Source organism: Lynx canadensis, chromosome D4 (assembly GCF_007474595.2).
Source record: "Lynx canadensis isolate LIC74 chromosome D4, mLynCan4.pri.v2, whole genome shotgun sequence".
Lineage (NCBI taxonomy): Eukaryota > Metazoa > Chordata > Mammalia > Carnivora > Felidae > Lynx > Lynx canadensis.
In genome coordinates this window covers 72,191,451-72,209,998 of record NC_044315.2, presented here as the reverse complement: position 1 = coordinate 72,209,998, position 18,548 = coordinate 72,191,451, and the positions used below count along the sequence as shown (strand labels likewise).

Below are 18,548 nucleotides of genomic sequence, written 5' to 3'. Positions count from 1 at the left end.
AATCCATTTTGAATTTATTTTTGCATATGGTGCAAACAGTCCTTTTTTTTTTCTTTTTCATGATGCCATCCCAGCACCGTTTATTGAAGAGACTTTTCCCATTGGATATTCTTCCTCTTTTGTTGAAGATTAATCGACCATATAATTGTGGGTTCATTTCTGGGTTTTCTATTCTGTGCCATTGATCTGTGTGTCTTTTTTTTTGTGCCAGTCTCAAGTGTTTTGATTACTGTAGCTTTGTAATAAAACTTGAAGTCCAGATTTGTGATGCCCCCAGCTTTGCTTTTCCTTTTCAGGATTGCTTTGACTATTCAAGGTCTTTGGTGGTTGCATACAAATTTTAGAATTGTTTGTCTTAGTTCTGTGAAAATTGCTATTGGTATTTTGATAGGGATTGCATTAAATCTGTAGATTGCTTTGGGTAGCAGGGATATTTTAACAATACTTATCCTTCCTATCTGTGAGCATGGAATGTCTTTCCATTTCTTTGTGTCATCTTCCATTTGTTTCATCAGTGTTTTATAGTTTTCAGAGTACAGGTCTTTTACCTCTTTGGTAGATGTATTCCTGGGTACCTTATTATTCCTGGTGCAATTGTAAGTGGGATTGTTTTCTTAATTTCTCTTTTTGCTGCTTCATTATTGTTGTGTAGAAATGCAACAGATTTCTGTACCTTGATTCTGTATCCTGCCACTTTACTGAATTTGTTTCTCAGTTCTAGCAATTTTTTGGTGGAATCTTTCAGGATATATATATATATATATATATATATGTGTGTGTGTGTGTGTGTGTATACATATGTATGTCTCATATCATGCAAATAATGAGAGTTTTACTTCTTTAGCAATTTGGATGCTTTTTATTTCTTTTTGTTGTCTGATTGTTGTGGCTAGGACTTTAAGTATTATGTTGAATAAAAGTGTTGAGAGCGAATATCCTTATCTTGTTCTTGACATTAGGGGAAAAGCTCTCAGTGATTCCCCATTAAGGATGATAGCTGTGGGTTTTTCATATAAGACCTTTATTAAGTTCAGGTATACTCCCTCTAAACCTACTTGCTGAGCGTTTTTATCATGAATAGATGTTGTACTTTGTCACATGCTTTTTCTGCATCTGAGATCATATGGTTCTTATCCTTTCTCATATTGAGGTGATGTATCATGTTGATTGATTTGCGAATATTGAATCACCCTTGTGACCTAGGAATAAATCCCACTTGATCATGGTGAATGATTTTTTTTAATGTATTGTTGGATTCAGTTTGCTAGTATTTTAAAGAGGATTTTTATGTGTCTGTGTTCATCAGGGATATTGCTCCGTAGTTCTCTTTTTTAGTGGTGTCTTTATCCAGTTTTTGTATCAGGATAATGCTGGCCTCAAAGAATGAATTTGGAACTTGCCCTTGCTTTTCTGTTTTTTTTTTTTTTAAATAGTTTGAGAGAAATAGGTATTAATTTTTCCTTAAATGCTTGGTAGAATTCACCTGTGAAGCCATCTGTTCCTGAACTTTTGTTTGTTGTGAGTTTTTTGATTACAGATTTAATTTCTTGGCTAATCATTGGTCTCTTCAAATTTTCTATTTATTCCTTTTTCAGTTGTGGTAGTTTACATGTTTCTAGAAATTTATCCATTTCTTCTAGGTTGTGTAATTTATTGGCATATAGTTTTTCGTAATATTCTCTTACAAGAGTTTGTATTTCTGTGATATTAGTTGTTATTTTCTCCTTTCTCATTTGTGATTTTATTTGAGTCCTTTCTCCTTTTTCTCTTGATAAATCCGGCTAAAGGTTTTAAACCGTTTTTTTTTCCCCCCAGAGAACCAGGTCCTAGTTTCATTGATTGGTTCTATTGTTTTTTTAGTTTCTATATAATTTATTTCTGCTCTAATCTTTATTATTTACTTACTTCTTCTAGATTTAGGTTTTGTTTGTTCTTTTTCTAGCTTCTTTAGGTGTAAGTTTATGTTGTTTATGGGAGATTTTTCTTCTTGAGGTAGGCCTATATTACTATAAACTTCCCTCTTAGAACCACTTTGGCTGCATCCCACAGGTTTGGACTGTTGTGTTTTCATTTTCATTTGTTTCCATGTAGTTTTTTATCTTTTTTTAAATGCTTATTTATTTTGAGAGAGAAAGAGAGCAAGGGAAGAGCAGAGAGATTCCCAAGAAATTTCTGGGCTGTCAGTGCAGAGCCCAATGTGGGGCTTGGTCCCATGAACCATGAGATCATGACCTGAGCCGAAATCAAGAGTTAAGACGCTTAACTGACTGAGCCACCCAAGTGCCCTACTTTTTTATTTCTTCTTGATTTCTTGGTTGACCCATTCATTATTTAGCGGCATGTTACTTAACCTCCATGTATTTGTGTGCTTTCCAGATTTTTTCTTGTGGTTGACTTCTATTTTTATAGTACTGTGGTCAGAAAAGATACATGGTATGACTTCAGTCTTTTTGAATTTGTTGAGGCTGGTTATGTGGCCTAATATATGATCTTTCTGGAGAATGTTCCATGTACTTGCAGAGAATGTATATTCTGTCGTTTTAGGTTGGAATGTTCTGAATATATCTGTTAAATCCATCTGTTCCAATGGGTCATTCAAAGCCACTATTTCCTTGTTGATTTTGTGTTTAGATGATTTGTCCATTGACATAAGTGGGATGTTAAAGCCCCCTACTATTATTGTATTACTATTGATTAGTTCCTTTATGTTTGTTAGTAAAGGTTTTGTGTATTTGGATGCTTTCATATTGGGTGCATAAATATTTACAATTGTTATATCTTCTTGTTGGATTGTCCCCTTTATTATTATGTAGTTTCCTTCTTTGACTCTTATTACAGTCTTTTTTCTTTTAAGTTTATTTATTTATTTTGAGAGAGAGAGTGTGCACTACACCTGTGCACAAGCGGGGGAGGGGCAGAGAGAGGGAGAGACAGAATCCCAAGCAAGCTCTGTGCTGCCAGCATAGAGCCCAGTGTGGGGCTCACATCCACAAACCGTGAAATCATGACTTGAGTTGAGATCATGACCTGAGCCAAGATCCAGAGTTGGATGCTTAACCAACTGAGCCACTCAGGCACCCCGACAGCCTTTGTTTTAAAGTCTATGTTGTCTAAGTATTGCTACTCCAGTTTTCTTTTGACATTCATTTGCATGACACGTGTTTCTCTACCCCCTCACTTTCTTTTTTTTTAATGAGTGTTACTTTTATTTTTTTATTTTCTTTTTTTTACTTTATTTAAAAAATTTTTTTTCAATATATGAAGTTTATTGTCAAGTTGGTTTCCATACAACACCCAGTGCTCATCCGAAAAGGTGCCCTCCTCAATACCCATCACCCACCCTCCCCATCCTCCCACCCCCCATCAACCCTCAGTTTGTTCTCAGTTTTTAAGAGTCTCTTATGCTTTGGCTCTCTCCCACTCTAACCTCCTTTTTTATTTTTTTCCCTTCCCCTCCCCCATGGGTTTCTGTTAAGTTTCTCAGGATCCACATAAGAGTGAAAACATATGGTATCTGTCTTTCTCTGTATGGCTTATTTCACTTAGCATCACACTCTCCAGTTCCATCCCTGTTGCTACAAAGGGCCATATTTCATTCTTTCTCATTGCCACGTAGTACTCCATTGTGTATATAAACCACAATTTCTTTATCCATTCATCAGTTGATGGACATTTAGGCTTTTTCCATAATTTGGCTATTGTTGAGAGTGCTGCTATAAACATTGGGGTACAAGTGCCCCTATGCATCAGTACTCCTGTATCCCTTGTCTACCCCCTCACTTTCAATCTACAGGTGTCTTTAGGTCTGAAATGAGTCTCTTGTAGGCAGCATATAGATGGGTCTTGTTTTTTTATTCATTCTGTCACCCTGTGTCTTTTGATTGGAGTGTTTAGTCCATTTACATTCAAAGTAATTATCAATAGATACGTATCTGTTGCCATTTCATTACTTGTTGTTTCTGAAATTTTTCTCTGATTCTTTCTTCTCTTTCTCTCTCTCACAGTTTACTGGTTTTCTTCTTCCTTTTCTTTTTTAAGGTTTATTTACTTATTTTGAGAGAGAGAGAGAGGGAGGGAGAGGAAAAGAGAGAGGGAGAGAGAATTCGAAGCAGGCTTCACACTGTCAGCAGAGAGCAGGATGTGGGACTCGATCTCATGGACCTTGAGATCATGACCTGAGCTGAAATCAAGAGTTGGGCACTTAATTGACTGAGCCACACAGGTGCACCAGTTTTCTTTAGTGATGTATTTGGATTTCTTCCTCTTTATTCTTTACATGTTTATTAAAGGTTTTAAATATATGGTTTCTATTAGGTTTGTATCTAATGTCTTCTGCATATAGCAGTCTGTATTCAGCTGATGATCATTCAAGTTTGAACCCTGTCTTTTTTCCTCTCCTCCCCATATTTTAGATATATGTTATTATATTTTATTTGTGTGTGTGTGTGTGTGTGTGTGTGTGTGTGTATTTTTGAATGTTTATTTGTTTTTGAGAGACAGAGAAAGAGCACAAGCAGGATTGGGCCAGAGAGAGAGGGAGACACAGAATCCAAAGCAGGCTCCAGGCTCTGAGCTGTCAGCACAGAGCCCAATACAGAGCTCAAACCCACAAACCATGAGATCATGATCTGAGCCCAAGTCAGAGGCCCAACTGACTGAACCACCCAGGTGCCTCTTATATATATATAATATATAATATAATATATATTACATGTAATATATATATGCATAATATGTATATGTAATATATATCATATATATATATAGCATATATATATTATATATATTAATGTTTATTTATTTTTGAGAGGGAGAGAGACAGTATGAGCAAGGGAAAGGCAGAGAGAGATGGAGACACAGAACCCAATGCAGTCTGTGGACTCTGAGCTGTCAGCACGGAGCCCGAAGTGCGGCTTGAATTCATGAGCCATGAGCTCATGACCTGAGCCAAAGTTGGATGCTTAACTAACTGAGCCACCCAGGTAGGTGCCCCTTATATTCTTTTATTTTGTGAATTCCTTGACTGATTTTTTACAGAAACATTCATTTTTATTGCTTTTGTGTTTCCTTCCTTTATACTGTCATTTTTGGTCTCTCCACTCAAAGAGCCCCCTTTAATATTTCTTGCAGGCCTGATTTGGTTGAACTCTTTTAGTTTTTGTTTGTCTGGGAAACTCTTTATCTCTCCTTCTGTTGCTGGATAGAGCATCTTTTGTGGCAGATATTTCCCATTCAGCACTTTGAATATACCATGCCATTCCCTTCTGGCTTACAAAGTTTTTGTTGAAAAGTCTCCTGTTAGCCTTATGGATTTTCCATTGTAAGTAACCGTCTTCTTTTTTTTTGCTGCTTTAAAAATGTTTTCTTTACCACTATATTTTGCCATTTAATTACAATATGTCTTGGTGTGGGTCTGCTTTTGTTGATTTTGATTTGAGTTCTCTGTGCCTTCTGGATCTGGATATCTGTTTCCTTCCCCAGATTAGGAAATTTTTCGGTCACTACTTCCTCAAATAAATTCTCTGCCTCCTTTTCTGTCTCTCTTCTTCGTCTGGGACTCCTATACTATGAATGTCATTGCATATGATGGAGTCACTGAGTTCCTATTCTGCATGATTCTTTTTTCTCTCTTTTATTCAGCTTCATTACTTCCTATTACTCTGTCTTCTAGGTCACTAATTCATTCCTCTTCTTCCATTCTTCTGTTCATTCCATCAAGTGTGTTTCTCATTTTGTTTATTGAGCCCTTTATCTCTGCTATATTATTCTTTATCTTTGTGCTAAGGGTCTCAACTCATGTCTTCCACTATTTTTCTTAAGTCCAGTGATTATCCTTATGATAATTGCCTTAAATTCTCTATCAGTAATGTTACTTATATCTGTTTCACTTAGATCTCTGGTCATGGCCTTGTCTTCGTATTTCATTTGGGATAAATTTCTCTGTTTCCTTGTTTTGTCTGCCTCTCTGTGTTTGTTTCTGTGTGTTAAGAAAGTCAGCTGTGTCTTCTGATCTTGAAAGTAGTGACTTTATGAAGAAGAGGTCTTGGAGTGCCCTACAGTGCAGTCTCCTCTGTTCACCAGAACCTGGCACTTCAGGAGAGTATCCTATATGTGCTGCTATGTGTGTAGTCTGCTGTAGTGTCTGAATCACTTTTCCCTTCAGTGCAGTTGTTTGCACTGATTCTCTGCCTGTTGTGGGCTGTGCTTGCTCTCTGTGGTGTTAGTGGGGCCCAGGCAGGGTGGGCATGCCTGCCGGGGAACTTGAGAGCAAGTGGTGGTGTTAGCAAAATTTGTGCTGGGTCACTAGTTCTATACTGGATTTCCTGAAGCACTATGGTGGCTGGGGGCTGCGTGCTGGTGTTGCTGGGGACATGAGGCTGGCCATGGTATGCATCAGTGGCTGGGACTAATCTGAACCCGGTGGCTGGGCACAGTGAACTGTGATGGCTGGGTACTGCATCTTTTTGTTGTAGTTTATTTGTTGTTTTAGTTTCCTATTGCTAGTTTGACAAATTACCACCAATTTAGTGGCTTAAAACAACATGAACTTATAGTTCTGGAGGTCCGAAGTTCAAATCAGTTCCATTCTGTTAAAATGATGGTGTCAGCAGGTGTGTATTCATTCTGGAAGCTGGAGGAGAGAATCAATTTCCTTGTCCTTTCGAGTTTCTAGATCCTACTAACATTCCTTAGCTTGGGCCCCATCCTCCATCTTTGAAGCTCGTTGGTTTAACTGCTGCTTTTGTCCTTGAATCTCTCTCTAACCCTGATCTTCTTGTCTCTCTCTTATGAGGACCAAGGTCACTACATTGGGCTCATCTGGATAATCTTGGATAATCTCCCTATCTTAATCAATTGCAGAGTCCCTCTGCCATGTAAGGTAACATGGTCACAGATGGATGTGGACATTTTGAGGGGGCCTGTTTTTAGCCTACCATACTTGTTCTTATAGATCTATTGAAAATGACTAGTTTTTCTGTGTTCTTATATTTGGGTACACTTTGCCAAACTCCATTATTTGCATGTGTTTTTCTCTTGTTTTCAAGTGATTTCATATTTGTTTTCAGTTGATTCTCTTAGATTTACTGGAAGTTGCATTATTCCCTTTCTTCCTGGTATTTATAGCTCATTTTGTTCTTGCCTCTCTCCATGTCATCTAGAATCTCATAGCTGATGCTAAATAATAGCTATGAGAACATGCATCTTTGTATTGTTCTTGACTTTACTAGAAATTGCTTCATTATTTTACCAGCAAGGATGGTGGTTTCTAATAAACACTCTTAAATTAAGGAGTTTCTATCAAATTAAATCTTAGTTGACTAAGATTTTTAGTCAGGAACATGTATTAAATGTGTTAACCATAATGGATATAGAAGTAACCATGTGGCCTTTCCCTTTTAATCTATTAATACTTTCCCAATAATGATCACCTCTGTATTCCTGGAATGAATCTTCCTGGATCATAGTGTATTGTTCTTTGAAGGTACTGCTGACTTATGTTTACAAATATTTTATTTTAGGTTTTTGCATTTATAATGATAAGTGAGTTTGGCATAGTGTGTTTTGTAACTGCTTGCACAATTTAGGAATTGTGGATATCCAGTCATCTTGAGTAAATTGGGAAACTTTCTACCTTTTTGTATGGTCTGCAACCTAAATAGTGTTGAGGTTATCGGTTTTTGAAAGTTTCATAAGTATAAAGTTCCTTGGACTACTGCTAGTTATCTTTAAATTCTGTACCCAATAGTGAGATTCCATTATTCTGAAACACCTGTACTTTCTTACCTACTCTGTCTTACAACATTTGAAGTACAGCTTGTGACCTGTGGAACAGGTTTTCTCTGGGCAAAGCTGCCCAATCCATAAAGAAGGGTCACATCTACCAATGTGGCTTCATTCATAGGAACCTGTCAGGCCAGGGGTTTACACAATAAAGGCTTGGTTCCCTTGAGACTTTTCTTTTTTTCAGGTGCTTTGGGAGTTGTCTTTATGATTTATTAATCATGGCAGTGTTGCTGTGAAACTTCTTAGCAAATTGTTTTTCAGTTCCTCAAAGAAGAGCACTTCTCAATGCTCTGCTCAAGTGTTGCTCCCTGCTCAGAATTTGAAATTGATACTTATCTGTATAAATGAGGTTGTCTAAGCCCGAATTGCAGTTTTAGGTTAGTAAACCAGGGGAGTTTGCAGTGACTGGATTTAAGTAATTTTTAAAAGGGATCCTCTGATTGGGTATCTTTTGATTTTAAATCTTACATTAAGATTGAGTTTACATAAATGTAAAAGTGGTGTTTCTCAGACTGCCACCACTAATTTCTAAATTAAAGTACTACTGAAATTGTCCTGTGTAAGTGATTCCATGACAAGATAGCATTCTATTTTATAGATTTTATTTTTTAAGTAATCTCTATACCTACTGTGGGGCTCAAACTCACAACCCTGAGATCAGGAGCTGCATGCTCTATAAAAGGTAGCATGTTTGTATAGAGTGTAAGTTGATTTCTCATTCTTTCCCCCCTGCAGTAAAACAGATCATCAGTAACATTTCAATATTTAATGAAACCTGCTTGAGATGGAGAAGTACAAAAACAGCTGATACAGAGGAGATGTATTCAGTAAGTTACTCTATGTATAGATGTTGTCTTGTGTGGGAGGCTTAAAAAATATCAGTGAACCTAAAAATCTACTTCGACAGCTGTGATTATCAATGGCGGATTGATAGTGGCAATTGCAAGCACAAGCAAGAAGATGGGCACTTTAGTGCATATTTGAAGAGAGAGACCTTGGGGATTGATGAGTAAGTCATGAAAGTTTCTTTGGGCACGTAGCCTGATGCAGAGCTGATGCTCACACAGGATCCGTGGAAGGAATCCATGGCTTTTGCATGCGTCTCTGACCAGGGTATGAACATATCGTCTAGGGAGTCAAGGGGAATTTTTGAAGCTAGATGCAGTTGTGAATAAGAAAGGTAAAGCCCGTGGGATGAGCTGCTACTAGAAGAATTTAAGTGGGCAGAAAAGTATGTGTATTGGCCCCTGTACTGGGATATTCCAGGAAAATGGAGGGAATGTCAGAAGGGGGCAGGCAGAGGAGAAGAATCCTGCCGAGGTTTTACCAGACCAGCTTGGAGTTTCCTAATTCAGGTCCTGCTCTGGAGAAGGCTTAGTTCAGATTCCTCTTTCTTTCTTTCTTTCTTTCTTCCTTCCTTCCTTCCTTCCTTCCTTCCTTCCTTCCTTCCCTCCCTCCCTCCCTCCCTCCCTCCCTCCTTCCTTCCTTCCTTCCTTCCTTCCTTCCTTCCTTCCTTCCTTCCTTCCTTCCTTCCTTCCTTCCTTCCTTCCTTTTGTTCTTTCTTTCTTTCTCTTGCTTTCTTTCTCTCTTTTAACTTTTATTTAATGTTTATTTTTGAGAGAGAGACAGAGTGTGAGCAGGGGAGGGGCAGAGAGAGAGGAGTCACAGAATCCGAAGCAGGCTCCAAGTTCTGAGCTGTCCACCCAGAGCCCCGTGTGGGGCTTGAACTCACAAGCCATGAGATCATGACCTGAGCAGAAGTCGGATGCTTAACCAACTGAGCCACCTGGACGCCCCTTCGTTTTCTTTCTAGGAAAATGTTCTGTGGCTTTGCTCCTGTAGTTTTGCTCATTGTATATGAGCAGACTTTCACATTGCTCATTGTATATGTGAGAACGAGACCAAGAAAATTGTCAGTACTGGGGCCTCGGCCTTTCGCACATTTTGATTTAAAGCTATTTTTATTGCGCTGATATATCGTGGCGACAGTATTTATGGTATTACGTCTCTAATATTTGTTTACTGTTGTATTTCACTTTTTGAAGGAACTTTAGAGTTAAGAGCAAGATTGCTCATGAGAAAAGGTTTGGAGGCATTTGGAGCCTTCCAGGCCAGCCATTCACCTAGTGAACTTTTCTGTGTTTCAGTTCCACATTCAGGGCCAGAGATGGTATCAGAAGGAATTTTCCCAGGAAATAATCTTTAATATCACTACCAGCAGTCAGGCTCCCGAGGTGTGCTTGGACCTGCATCCGGGCACCAACTACAGTGTCCACGTCCAGGCTTTGTCTTCTGAACTTCCTGTGGTCCTCTCCCTGACAACCCAGATAACAGGTAAATCTTGAATAACAGCATTTGGATGAACGAAGTCACCACAGAGCCGTAGATGGGCCCAGATAGAGAGAAACACTATTGCTTCCTATCATTAAAGAATGAACTTGAAGAGCGAGAGGAAAAAGGGCGTGGAACTGGAGAGACTACTGTAACTGTGACTGTAATATTTTATTCCTTAAAAAGACAGCTGAAACAAACCATTAATGCGAATTAAATCCGGCTAGCGTGTCTATGAATGCTGGTTACATTCCTTCCGGATATTTGAAATAGTTCAAACATTTCATACCTAAAAAGAATTTTCTCTCATTAGTACTGTTTCTCAGTAACATGAGTTAATCATCATTCTGTCGCAAGTGCCTCAAGAGTCTGTCCTTTCCAGGGAGAAGTGATAGGCAGTCCCACTCTGGTCCCTGGAAAATTCACTTTCCTCTCATTTTCTTGTCTCTCTTCAAATCTGGGAGAGTTGAGCTAAGACTCGGAGTATTGTCTTCTTGTTTCTTACTTCACCGAGCAATTAGAAGTCATCACGGAGGACTTGCCTCTCCCAAGTCTCCCATTGCTACTCTCGTGCAGAACCGTGTGTTCTGTCTTCTCTCTGGTCCCCACTCCTCAGGTGACTGCTCCCCTCAATGGGTGTGTTGGATCCCGTCCCTTCCTGCCCAGTCATCATCCCCAGTAGAGAAATCATCCTAGCACTGCACAAGCATGTTGTAGGATCTCCATTTTTAAATGAAAACCAAAGAAACTAAAAAACTCACTTCCTTTGAGCCCGTATTCCCCCCAGCTACTTCTTTCAGCATCCCCTTTACCATAAAACTCCTTGAAAGAAGTGTCTGTTCTATAGACTCCACATCCTTACTTCAGGTACTTCCTTTAACTGTTTCCAAACTGGAGGTGGTGGTCCTGGCCACACTGCTTTACTGAAAGTGTCTCCATCTTGCAAAATCCGCTGCCCGATTTTGTTTTTATTAAATTTTTATTCCCTTCCCCGCCCCCCCACCCCCTCCCCCACCATAGCATTTGGCATTCCTGCCTTCTTGAAATACAGTTTCTCTGGGCTTTTAGGTCCTCCTGCCTCACTGGCTGCTCCTTCTCAGTCCTCTTTGCTGGCTCCTCTTTGCTCAGTCCTCTTTTACGGATGCCCTCTCTGCCTGTTCTTCTTCCTTTTCCTTCATTATCTACCCCCTCTGCCCAGCTAAGAATATTGCCTGTATGCTGAGGATTCCCAGATATGTATCCTAGTCCCAGATTCTCCCCTGAGTGCCATGCTCATATATCCAGTCATCTTTTAAACAACTTCTTGCACACCCAATTGACAAGTCCAAGAGGATTTTGATTTCTCAACCCTTCTCTCACCTTCAAAGCCATTTTCCGTCCAGGCTTCCCTATCTTGGTTATTGGCATTCCTGTTCACCTGTTGCTCAGGCGAAAAAGCTTCTACCCTTCCCGACCAACTTCTGCTTTTGTTTCTAAAATATATTTGGAATCCACCCACTTCTCTCCATCTTCACCTTCACCACAAAGCAACCTTATCCAAGTCAGCAACCTCTTGCTTGGACTCCTACACTGACTTTCTTACTGGTCTTTCTGCTTTCACGGGTGCCTGTCAGTCTCCCACCCCTCACCCCCATTCCCAAGTGTGGTGAGACCATAACTTTAAAAAGATGGTCTGAGTCTGACTTCTGACTCAGAAGTCAGAGTGATCTTTTAAAAATGCATAGGAGAATGTGTCATCCCCAGCTCAAAACCGTCCAATGAGTTTGCATTAGCATTAGAATTAGAATAGAATCCACGTTCTTACCATGAAGCATGGAGTCTGGCTCCCTGTCTCCCTGACTACATCTCTGCTCTCTCTGTTTCTAGCTAGCATCTGCTGCCCTCCTGCCTTCTTCGCTGTTCCTCAGATGGGTCAAACCTGTTTGTGCATCCAGGCCTTTCCATTTACTGTTTACTGTTCCTGGTGCACACTCTGCACATGGCTTCTTTATAATCATCCAGGTCTCTGCTCAGATGCCAGTACCTTAGAGAAGCTCTCCCTGCCCGTCCTTTCAAAAATAACCTCCGTCTCCACCCCATCATTCGCTATCCACTTATCCTGTGTGAATTTCATCATAGAACTTGTTTTCAGAACTTGTATTTAAAAAAATTTTTTTAACGTTTATTTATTTTGAGAGGGGGGGGGGAGAGAGAGGGAGGGAAGGAGGGAGAGGCAGGCTGCAAGAGCAGGGGAGGAACAGAGAGAGAGGGAGACAGAATCCCAAGCAGGTTCCAGGCCGTCAGTGCAGAGTCCAACACAGGGCTTGAACCCACAAACCATGAGATCATGACCTGGGCCCAAATCAAGAGTCGGACGCTTCACCGACTAGGCCACCCAGGCACCCCCAGAATTTGTGTTTTTTAGTTTACTTGTTTATTTGCTTTTCCCCAACTAAGCTCCTTGAAGGCAGAGATGTAAAGATAGTGCTGGCACATAGCACAACAAACCCTGAATGGCCATTGCATGGTATTGGCATTGAGGGGATGGCTGGTGAGTTAAGAAAGGCTTTCAAAAAAAAAAAAAAAAAAAAGAATTTACTAAGTTTTAGGCTGGAAGGAGAAGTAATGTCCAATTGGGCATCTCTCTGTGGTGACTTAGTCAAATGAATACCTATTTAGTTTCCTGCTCTGTGGTCCTTACTGTGTTTGGCTGGTTTGTACTGCTGATTTAAATCAGTATTTCAAATTTTTTGAGTTGGATAAGGGAGTCTCTTCTTGAGGAGACATTTATTTTAATCTTGTTTTGTAGGCTAACTATAGCCCCCTTAGCTGAAGCGCCCTGTACTCATGGCCACCAGGGGACACTGTTGAGCTATTTAAGTCCGTTGAGACCCTTCAAAAAGTTCTTTGTGACAACGGCTGCATATTTTCCAACTCTACCCTACTTTAAAGAATTTGAAATTTAAAAAAGTGAAAAATTCAAGTTGTTATGATCTTTTCAAAAGGTAAAAAACAAACAAAAAACCACCCAAACTCTCTTTTTTTTTATAAAAGGGGAAAAAAGAGAGCCTTATGCGTTGATAGGAAGAGGTATGCCTTGATTGCCTAAGATACGGCTGTGTTTCAATAAAATCCTGAACTTTTCAATCTTACCAGAAATGTGAGGCAAGGGATTTGGGCCTGGAAAACTCAGCAGCTGATTTCCCAGAAGGAAAGTGAATGGAATTTCCCTTCCGAATGCCTTACATTAAACTAAATCTTCCTGATGGGAACAGGATGAAGAGTAGTGCTTTAAATATATCGCTGACCTCAGAGGAGGGTGCAAGTTCTAGGCACGTTGAAGGGCAGAGGAAAGTGTTGGAGTGAGAAAAGGAGAGCGTGTTGGCCTGAGGGGAGGGGGAGACCAGGTCCTCTCCCAGGGCTTGTGCCTCAGGGTTGACAGGCTCCCTCAGGTAGAGCCCAGTGAGCTGAATTCCTCGGAAGAGCTCCACTACTTACACTCCTTTTAGGACAGGGTAAAGAGCAAACTCCATCCTTGGTGTAGACCCAGAGTCAGAAGAGCTTTCACACGTTGGTTATGCTATTTTCTAGCCAAGTCAGAAAGCTTGTCTTCCCATAGGGAGAGAGAAAAAACCAGAGAAGGGAAAGTGGGGGGCGGGGGAGAGAGAAAACAAATGTGTGTGGAAAGGTTAAGCTAAACCACTTGTGTACACAACACGGTGATAATTTGAGGTTGAATATTTATTATAGAATCAAGAATGCTGGAGGAGAAAAGGGAAGAAAGGATGTCAAGGAAACCATTCCTTCCCAAGGTGCCCTTTAGTGCCAAGGCTGGAAACTAATATGGGAAATTTCCCATCTCTGCCTGCATTCGGGAAAAGAAAAAGAGAATGTACTTTTTTCAGATATTCAGGAAAGCAATCAAAAACAAAGGTATGTCCTGAGCATTAGCAGACTGTCCCTTTAATGGAGAGAATGGAGAGGTCTAGTCAGGGTAGCTCTGATTCCCCCACAGGACTAGAAGCCACAGCCCCCATGTCTGATATCTCCTCTCTTCCTATTGGGTGTCCCCAGAAAGCACTGTACAGGACCAAGTCTGGTGAGTTCTTCTGCCAGAGGCTTCTCGTCCGTGGTTGGCTACCCATAGACTTCCCAAGGACAGTGCACCCCTGTGTCCTCTGAGAACCCTATTTCCTTAGGCTGTTTCCAGGGTACCACACTTATTCCTGCTGGTCCCCCTCGCTCCCAGGGGGCAGAAGCTGCTAAGTAGAGGTCCGGAGAGGGACTGGCCTTCATCCCAGCTGTTCCTGTGTTTGTCCGGACTCTCTGAGAGTCTTTCATGGGCACAAGTTCTTTGACATCTGGGTATGTAATGTTAGACCAGAAGGAAGGTATGGCCCTTCCGTACCTCCATGGGCCACCTATTCTCTCATCCCCCGAACTCTCCCAGCTACTTTCTAGCAGATCTAAATCCCAAACCTCCAAGTGAATGGCTATGTGGGGATGGGTATCTCCCAGTTCCCCTCACTGAAAGCATCCACACCCTGACCTAGGCCCCATGGAGACAAGATGATACACCGCAGAGGAAAATAGGCTGGGTGTGTTATTTTCTTGTATTAGCGTTAGCTTTTACAAAATATGAATGAGAACATTTCTTTACATCAGAAGCCTAAAAACCAGAGTTTCTGTGTGTGGTGGAAGAGTGTGGGAGGGGCATGGGGTGATTTAACAATTTAACCCAGCAAATATTTATTGACTGGTTATGTACAAAGACCTGTGCTAAGTGCTGAAGGGGGGGATGTAAAGATGAAGAGAAGATTGTTCCTTCTCCCCGGAAGGCCAAGTCTCACAACTTCATCGATAGGGGGAATGTAGCCAGCCTTGTAATGGCTGCTGACTTATGGTGCAAGCTACCATTGTTTCTATTGCTGTCAGTTTCAGTTGATCATGCCTCCCCAAGTGTGCAGTGTGATCTGCTGGGGAGGTGCTAAGGATTCAAAAAGAACCAACGTGGTGTCTTTGTATGTATTTATTTATGTGTGTCATTTCCTTGTATTTACTTGAAATTTATAGCGTAAAGTTGGGGCTTTAGTTTTGGCACAGATTCAATTTTCTTTTCTGTTCTTTTTATTCGTGTTGGTGTGTTTTAGAGGAATTTTAACACATTTTCACTTATATTACTTCCTTTCTCTTACTGATTTTAATAGTTTGCCTACATTAATGATATTAACCTTTTGTTATACATATTATAACCCACCTCCTGGGTTATTTACTGTTTATTTTTCTTGTCAGTATTCTTTTTTAACATTTTAGACATTTAAAAATTTCATGTAATCAATTCTTTTGATTCTTTTATAGTTTCTGCCTCTGGTCATGCCAAGAAAAACCTTTCCCCACCCTGAAATTAGATCAGTTCTTATTCTCTAATATTGTCTAATGCTTCGTCGTCTTTTTTTTTTTTTAAAGTAATCTCTGTGCCCAATGTAGGGTTTGAACTCACAACCCCAAGATCAAGGGTCAAATGCTCTACTGACTGAGCCATCCCTCTGATGCTTCTTGATAGTTTTGCTTTTTGCCTTTAAACTTAGACCCATTTGGAATTGATATATAGTATAAGGCTAAATTTACAGGGTATTTTTTTTCCCTAACTCATAAGCCAGTTTCCCACCACCTTTTTTTTTTTTTTTAATTTTTACATTATTATTATTTTTTAAATATTTATTTATTTTTTAGAGAGAGCACGAGAGGGAGAGGGGCAGAGAGAGAAACAGACAGAATTAGAGGCAGGCTCCAGGCTCCGAGCTGTCAGCACTGAGCCTGATGCGGGGTTCAAACTCACAAGCCATGAGAATATGACCTGAACTGAAGTTGGACACTTAACCAACTGACCCCAGGTGTCCCCCATACTACCTTTAGAAAGACTGTCTGTGCCATGCACTATATTCTCATTTATTTGTTTGGATCTCTTTCTAGACTGTCTAGTTTCTTCCATTCCTTTGCTTGTCCTGGGCTTGTACCATACTATTTCAATTATTGTAATTTTATGCTATATTTAATTTTTTATAGGGAAAGTTCTCTTTCACTGCTTTTCTCCTTACTCTCCAGAGTTTTCTCACATGGAAGTCCCCATATTTTCCTTTGTCATTTGCTTCTGGGGCCTTCCCCCATCTTACATACCCAGGGTGGAAGAACTACACTCTCCAGCCCAGACATGACCCATTTCTGGCCTTGGGTCTGATTTGATTTAAATCAGTAATGAGGCTAATGTAAAGAAAAGCACATCTACCCAGGACAGCAGCTGGGGCCGGGGGATGGGGTGGGGCATGGGACTGGGAATAGCACCTCGGAAAACATGGCTGGGAGTTAAGATTATTTAACCTTGAAATGAGGCAAGCAACTTGCCTAATGAAGTTCAAGCTTTTACATGAGTGAAAAAAAAGTAGCCTATTTAAAATAGAAGGTGGGGAAGGTCTTGGAACAGAAAGCAGTCTGGAAGTCACATGTGGATGGAATTGGCCGGATGGCAGTGGCACATTTAGAACTAACTGCAGGCATGAAACTAGCAAAGGGCAGTGTAGCACGAAACAGTCAGGGGTGGCTTTCCAGCTCCTTCTGTGGGCCTGCCTTCTCCCAGCTGAGCTAGCACTTTGTTCTGCTTGTACCGAGGATGGGGCAAAACTGGGCAGTCTTAAGAGGTGAACCAAAAGACTAGAGTAACTGGAATTATTAATCAGAGAAGAGCAAACAGAGGAAAAATTTAAAAGAGCCCGAGGAAGGTTCTCAGAGAGTGAACAGTTCATCCCCCTCTGGGCTGAAAACAGGAAATGTGTGATAAAAACCACTTGCTTTACTGTGACAACAGGACATCACAAATGAAAGGGCATTTCAATGTTAGCGTGAAGGGCTGAGGGCAGAAATTCTCAGACTGGAAGGGGCACATTACCCTGGAGGACCTGGCCAAGGCTTTTCAAACCTCAGCCTCCTCTCCCCATCGCGGCTGCGGGAACCTGGCGGTCGTCTTCCTCAGGGGCGTGAGTTTCGGAATCTCTTTGGAACACACACCTCTTGGAAACAGCGTAGACCTCCAAGGCCTTTTGTGAGACCCTGACTGTGTAAGCAGGGGCTGTTCCAGGTCACCTTCCAGGGTCCCTAGCAATCCCACAGGCTTATGGAAATGTAATTTATGTGGCCATATCTAGGTGACTTTGGAAGGAATTCTAGATTTAGCACTGTTTAATAAAAGTTACTGGGGCTCTCACTCTTCCACTTGGTATCAGATGCCTGGGGATCCTAGTGGTCGGTGCTGAGGTGCATTTACCCCATCACCCCGGGGAACTACCGACGGCTGACTCTGAAGCACCACCACGGTTTGCTCCTGTCTGGACCTGCATTCTAACTGCCGGCTGGACAATTCCACAAGCATGTCAGTGAGCTGCTTCTGAACTTCTCTTCCAGACCTTGCATGACATCACTGCTTACTCAGTTGTCAAAACCAAAGCCCAGATTCTTCCCTCTTCCTTATCTTCCACCACGTTCTGTTTTCTCTTTCCCTGAGTGTATCTTCCACCTGCCCCCTCTTCTCCATTCTCAGTGCTGTCACTTGCTTCAGACCTCAGGCACATCTTAACAAGGTTTTGGACAACTGGTACTTTGGTTCTTTTTCAATTCCTCCTGCAACCAGCTGTCTACATTGTATTTCTTTTTTTTTTTTTTTTTTTTTAACGTTTACTTGCTTTGAGAGAGATAGAGACAGCACAAATGGGGGAGGGGAAGAGAGAGAGGGAGACAGAGAATCCCAAGCAGGCTCTGCACTGTCAGTGTGGAGCCCAACACGAGGGCTTGAACTCAGGAAACCCATGAGATATGGCCAGAGTTGAAACCAAGAGTCAGATGTTTAACTGACTGAGCTACCCAGGTACCCTAATATTTCTTTTTTAAAAAAATATTTATTTATTTATTTATTTATTTATTTATTTATTTATTTATTTATTTAGGGGGAGAGACAGACCATGAGCAGGGGAGGGGCAGAGGGAGAGAGAGAATCCCAAGTAGGCTCCACCTTCAGCTCAGAGCCTGACTCGGGGCTTGATCTCACAACTCTGAGATCATGACCTGGGGTGAAGTCAGGAGTTGGATGCTTAACCATCTGAGGCACTCAGCTGCCCCTAAATTGTCTTTCTAAAATACACATCTGCTAAGAAATCTGTAAATGACTTCATTCTATTGCCAGGACCTCAGATCTGACCTGTACCCACACCTCCCACTTTGTTGCCTACCAGACCGGGGCTCAACCTTTCAGCTACGCTGAACTACTGGTGGGGCTGCAGTTCTGTCTCTGCCCTCTCTCCCACCTCCTGCCCCTGTATACATGTATTTCTGCATTCTGTGGTCTCAGCGCCCCCTGCCCTTGTTCAGGTGTCCTTCCTCTGCACCTTCTACAACACCCTGTGTAT

The 18,548-nt window shown here is 41.1% G+C and overlaps 1 protein-coding gene across 17 annotated transcripts in view; it reads left to right on the top strand.

Moving 5' to 3' along the window:
- SUSD1 (sushi domain containing 1) overlaps positions 1 to 18,548 on the top strand; it is a 288,718-nt gene that overhangs the window by 90,997 nt on the left and 179,173 nt on the right. For all 17 annotated transcript variants that reach the window (XR_003964319.1, XR_003964320.1, XM_030294183.1 and 14 more), the window contains exons 11-12: positions 8,521 to 8,612; positions 9,933 to 10,119. Coding sequence is in view for 15 of the 17 variants with exons in the window: in XM_030294183.1 (XP_030150043.1) it covers positions 8,521 to 8,612; positions 9,933 to 10,119 (279 nt within the window). In the remaining 2 variants the exon portion in view is untranslated. The remainder of the gene's footprint in view (positions 1 to 8,520; positions 8,613 to 9,932; positions 10,120 to 18,548) is intronic.